The 6,000-nt window shown below is 46.7% G+C and overlaps 2 protein-coding genes across 3 annotated transcripts in view; both read left to right on the forward strand.

Annotated features, from left to right (window-relative positions):
- LOC134933521 (SLC35A4 upstream open reading frame protein) overlaps positions 1–3,044 on the forward strand; it is a 29,380-nt gene extending 26,336 nt beyond the window's left edge. For both annotated transcript variants that reach the window (XM_063928772.1, XM_063928771.1), the window contains exon 3: positions 2,332–3,044. In XM_063928772.1, coding sequence (XP_063784842.1) covers positions 2,332–2,529 — 198 coding nt within the window. In that variant the 3' untranslated portion in view covers positions 2,530–3,044. The remainder of the gene's footprint in view (positions 1–2,331) is intronic.
- Positions 3,045–3,096: 52 nt separating this feature from the next.
- SLC35A4 (solute carrier family 35 member A4) lies at positions 3,097–5,720 on the forward strand. The gene has a single exon (XM_063928770.1). The coding sequence runs from the start codon at positions 3,097–3,099 to the stop codon at positions 4,063–4,065; it is 969 nt and encodes a 322-aa protein (XP_063784840.1). The 3' UTR covers positions 4,066–5,720.
- Positions 5,721–6,000: the final 280 nt, after the last annotated feature.

Here is a 6,000-nt window from a genome sequence, read left to right on the forward strand (position 1 = left end):
GTTTGATAAATCTCCTCCTTGGTCTGCTGTATGAGATATGATTTGGGATGGCCATCAATTTGGAGCCCACACACAGTATTAGAGGTTGCTAAATTTGTGTACAACTTGTGAAGGTAGTATCTTACACCCTATTTTATGTAACATAGCATCCTAACATGTAAATAAGTAGTATATTCCTTATAATATTGTTACAGGGTTAGGGGAACATATACCATCTCCTGTGGTAGATGCGGTACACAGCAGCCAAGAGAACACACAAGTCCAAGGTTTCTGGTGCAACTGGTCTCAACCAGTTGTATTAAGCAGCAAAACGAAATAAAACAATAAAATAAATACCTTGCCGTCCGGCACTTAATTAAACACAAAGTCGTTCCTAAAGGTGGGTACACACTAGGCGATGTGCTCCATGAGTAACATCGCCTAGTGTGTCCTCCTCCCGGGCCGTGCGACATGGGCATGCACACTGTGCGATATTGCTAACGATAACACACAGTGATGTCATTCCGCAGCCGGGACGTGCAAGCAGCTTTGGACGATGAGTCCAAATTGAGTGGCATACAACCCGCGGGGCTACACGACGTTTGTCGTTTACAGCGTACAAACTGGACAATATAGTAAACGATATCGCTCAGGCAGGGTCAAAATGAGCAACGTCATTTACTGTATCGACTAGTGTGTATGAGCCTTAACTCACTACAAAACACAAGATGTTTTACCAAACATAGCTCACTTGTTTTCAGTAGCTGGTTTCTCGAACAGAGAATTTGCAGTCTTCTTTATCCTCAGGAAGTGTGAGAGGCCTAGTGATCTTGCTTCCAGCCCTAAAACAATCTCATGCAGCTGAAATTACTAATTGGGACCTAAGACCTGAACTGGGTCTAATGAATGGAGGCCACCCTCCTTTCTCACATCCGTACCCCAGGATCCCATAACAGGCTTTAACCAAAAGCCAAAAAGCTCAACACAACATTCCTGCGGTTTTAAAACACATGGGTTAGAAACCTTGGCCAAATAGACCTGCCTTCCAACACTATTCCAGTGTTCTTATCACAACAACCATCTGTTCGCAGTGCCAGATTAGGGTGTTGGTAGATGAGGGGTGTGGGATGGGAGGGTGTATGTGACCTGTGGACCCTAGGACCCAGGGATGAAAAGTCATGGTCCGGATCACCACTAGTTAAACAACTCTGACTGTTGAGTGATCCCAAGGGTCGAACAATCGGCTATTTTTGCACTGTTGTATTAGGGTACATGTTAAATATTACATTTAATGATATTTGTCTAACTGCCACTTCAGTATTTCCCACCTGATTTTAAATCTCTATCATGCATGATGACACAGTGCTCTTCATTTAGACCATTAGGGTCTTACAGTAATTGCCACTCTGAAGTAATAATCCAGCTCTATATGTAGGCACTGCAGTTTATATTTAACCCCTTGCCTGGCACTAACGTATGGAATGCTACAGCATACCAGGTCGCATCACACACGTCCGGCACTCCCCGCTGCTTCCTCCGTCTGTTGTGGAACAAATACGTTCTGCACAAGGACAGAACAGATTTCCTCCTACTGCTGCGGCCCACTGGGAGTGATGTTGCGCTCCGTGACCGCCAACATCACTCCCAATTTTCGCGCCACACAATGCTTTGTGAGCGGCATTCCGGGGTGCATATGCTGAAACTAAAAGTGCGAGGAGGGAAACATAGTTCCCCATTGAACACGAATACGCTGATGGTCAGCCCCACACTCTGCTGTGCTGTCTGCAACAAGGTGGGGGCTGTAACACGGGGGAGGGGGTAAATGGGGGGATGTCGGCTGGCGCTAGGGGGTTACGCTGTCCTCTGGGGAGGGGGAACTAGTAATATTAATCATTATTAAAAAAGCAGCTATATAGTGGCACATGGGTAGGGAGGGGGGTGTTTAACATGGGCCTATTGACACTGGTGGTGAGGGTAGGAGCTTTGCCAGGGGATCTGAAGATCTGTTACCACAAGGGGTTGATAATTCAGGGGATCTTATGCCATTAGGGGGATATTTGTGATGGGCGGTGGGTAGTATAATTACAATGGAGGCCTATGGACACAGGGTTGGGGTGCAAAACAACTATATATATATATATATATATATATATATATATATATATATATATTTGTTTTTTTTTTGTTTTTTGTTTTAAATATATCTTTAAAAATACTATTTAAACTTTATTTAAATTTGAAAAAAAGACATGCTGCGTGGTTTTGGCAAAAAAATTGTCAGATAAGTGTTCAATTAAATTTTAACTTAAGCTTAGAAAAAAAAAACCCTAAACAACTCTTTGTCATTTGCAGGAAGGCTCCATTCTGAGTTCCCCGTTCCTGAAGGGATTCGTGGCCGGTTATGTGTTTGCCAAGCTCAGGGCCTCTGCCGTGCTGGGCTTTGTGGTGGGGACCTGCACAGGAATTTATGCCGCTCAAGCCTACGCAGTACCAAACGTGGAGAAGACCATCAAGGACTACCTTAGCTCTTTAAGAAAGGGACCTGATTAGACTGGAGCAAAGGGGCTGACACTCCATTAACTGCGCCGTTCATGCTTTAGGTGCTATATTGGAACTCTATAGCCTATTGGGTACCTTCTATTTGCACATTCTTACAAACTATGCAGCTGTCTCACCTGGACCTGCCGTGGGTGGTAGGAATTGGCTCAGCAGGCCAGACGGCGTACTGTTAAGTGCTTTCTCTATTTTTGCTTATGTACATTCAATGCCAATTGGAAAGTGATGAGGACATCTCTCTTCCTGGGCACACGTTGCACTTACTGATCGCTCAGTGAGTTGCCTGGGCTACAAGACTTTCATCTCTGTATTGTTCATTAATTTTAAATAACACTGCAGCATCTAGACTATAAGAGCCATATATTGTTGGTCAAATTACATAGACAACCTTTGCTGCCGGCAAACGGCTTTCATATAGCATATTAGCCAAGCCTAGGACTTTTTTTTCCTGTATCTTTGAATTGTTTAAACATTTTAATCCAATATGAATAAACACAACTTGATGCCAATTCTGTGAGCACCTGCATAACTGCCTTTACCTAGTACACCGCTTCTGCAGGGATGTTTATTATTGATAATGTGGAGCCAGAAGAACCGTTGGGTTTGTCCCCTGGTCAGATAATCAGGCGGGTGACATGGGGGCTGATGTTGGTGGCCTCCGTCTGCATCTATGGGTCTCATGCCCCCCTGATTTCCCTGTGCAGAGTGGGTGGGCAGATTCCATTCAGTTCGTCTTCTGTAGTCCTCCTTATTGAGTTGTCCAAATTTGTAGTGTCCATCGTCTTGCTTCTGATCTGGGATCGGCGGTCGTTGCAGGTGTCGGTCTCATGGAGGCTGGCTGCTCCCTATGCCCTGCCCGCCATTCTGTATGGTGCCAACAACAATTTAGTGGTTCACATGCAGCACTTCATGGACCCCAGCAGTTTCCAAGTCTTGAGCAACCTAAAGATCGTCAGCACGGCCCTGCTCTACAGCGTCGTCCTACGTCAGAGGCTCTCCGCCCGCAAGTGGTACGCCTTGTTCCTGCTGATGGCAGCTGGCGCCTTCTACAGCTATGGTGGGATTCAGGATCTAGAGGATCGCTCTGCGGACACCCACATATACGTAAGTCTTCCAGGTCTGCTGCTGATGCTACTCTACTGCACCATCTCCGGATTGTCCGCAGTTTACACAGAGGTCACGCTGAAGACTCAGAAACTCCCACTGAACTTGCAGAACATTTTCCTGTACTCTTTCGGCATAATAATCAACTGGCTGGTTCATGTAACAGGAGGACATGGCCAGAGTTTTCTGGATGGCTTCTCCGTTTGGGTCCTGGTCATCATTATCAGCCAGGCCCTCAACGGCTTGATTATGTCGGCTGTGATGAAGCACAGCAGTAACATCACAAGACTGTTCATCATCTCCCTCTCCATGCTCGTGAACGGACTTCTCTCTTACCTGCTGTTCCAGCTGCAGCTGACCACGCTTTTCTTCTTAGCCGTCCTGCTCATCGGCTGCGCTGTCTATTTGTTTTATGGCCTCAAATGAAATTGCAGGATGCAGCTTGCCAGTTACGCCCATGTGGTCGCCCGTTCTCTAACTCAGTTTGCAACCTCCTCTTCTTCACTCTGCCGGCAACTTCATATCATCGCTATTATTTCTTACTTTGTGTTTTCCTGCTTGAATGTTTACTGCAAGATATTAGTAATTTGGGGGGTAATCGATTGTTCGCTTGTAACAATTGTCTGTTTAAGCTGGCAGTGGATTATTATTAAGGGGGATTTCTTATTCGTTATATAGCTGTTATTCCAGCCGCTAGTGACTGCAGCATTAATGGAAAGTGCCATGGGTGCAAATAAAGTACATGTGCGGGTGTGATACAGGTGCCTAACGTTTGGGATGCCGGCGGGAAGAAGACCGACAGCGGCATCCCGATGGAGGGAATCCCGACAGGGGATAGGTAAGTATACTTACCCTACCCTCCTAACCCTCGTTGGTGGTGCCTAACCCTCCCTTCCCGGCAACCTAACCCTCGCTGGTGGTGCCTAACCCTCCCTTCCCCGCAACCTAACCCTCGCTGGTGGTGCCTAACCCTCCCTTCCCCGCAACCTAGCCCTCGCTGGTGGTGCCTAACCCTCCCTTCCCCGCAACCTAACCCTCGCTGGTGGTGCCTAACCCTCCCTTCCCCGCAACCTAGCCCTCGCTGGTGGTGCCTAACCCTCCCTTCCCGGCAACCTAACCCTCGCTGGTGGTGCCTAACCCTCCCTTCCCGGCAACCTAACCCTCGCTGGTGGTGCCTAACCCTCCCTTCCCGGCAACCTAACCCTCGCTGGTGGTGCCTAACCCTCCCTTCCCGGCAACCTAACCCTTGCTGGTGGTGCCTAACCCTCCCTTCCCGGCAACCTAAACCTCCCTGGTGGTCCCTAACCCACCCTTCCCTGCAACCTAGCTCTCCCTGGTGGTGCCTAACCCTCCCTTCTCCTCAGCCTAACCCTCCCTGGTGGTGCCTAACCCTCCCTTCCCGGCATTACTGTCTCCAGGGGTGCCCATTCCTAACCCACTCTCCCTTCCCCACGGCCTAACTCTATCAGTCCCCGGCATACTTACAATCGGGATTCCGGCGTTAGTATTTCAACTGATGTCTGTATTTTGGCGTCGGTCTTCTGGCTGCGCATCGGATTTCGACTGCTGCATCCCGACCGCCTCCATCCTGAACGTATCCCACCTGTGCATCCACCATTATACTATACTACTGGAATGTGAGGCCAGATTCAATTTCCTTATTGGAGAATGAACAAAGAGTTTTTTATTGGTTGGTTTATTTTAGTTACATTGAATAAAATGTAAATGTTTGGCACTGAAGCATGGCTACTGTTTTGTTACTCTTACCCTGTAATCTGCAGTGGTCACTGTTCATCAGGCACTTTGTAATCCATAACTGCTCCCATCAAAAGCATAAGATCGCCATAACAAAGCACCAAAAGCACACAATAAATGTAATAAATTGCAGTATGAATGGCAGATCACATTGACCGTGACCGTGTTGGCTGCAAGAAGTCAATAACTTGCTGCATGTTGTGAGTAAAATTTTATATCAAACAATGAAATATGTGGATATTCTAAGACCTTAGTCCCAGGATATTATACACATTCAAATATTCTTATGAAATACCCAATAAAATGTATTTTTCTATCTTCTCTAACTGTTCACCACTGATTTTATGTGTTTAATTAAGTTGATGAGGAAATGTGAGTTAATTACAGTAAAACTACCTATACACATCGCAAGATCCCAATCACGATCCACTTTTGGGGGACAATTGCTCCACGTTTCTGCATCCACCAAAACTCTGGAATTTCAGATGGAAATGTTGGGGTTTCTCAGTCTTACAAACTAGCGCTAAGGCTTGTGGTACACAGTGACTAGTGCTAAGCTATGTGGGAGCACAATAGAAGCACCCATGGAACACGAGTCCAGCTCCA

Source organism: Pseudophryne corroboree, chromosome 6, assembly GCF_028390025.1.
Source record: "Pseudophryne corroboree isolate aPseCor3 chromosome 6, aPseCor3.hap2, whole genome shotgun sequence".
NCBI lineage: Eukaryota > Metazoa > Chordata > Amphibia > Anura > Myobatrachidae > Pseudophryne > Pseudophryne corroboree.

Excerpts from the sequence above, each read along its gene's own strand:
- SLC35A4 (XM_063928770.1), top strand. The coding sequence starts at position 3,097 with ATGTTTATTATTGATAATGTGGAGCCAGAAGAACCGTTGGGTTTGTCC.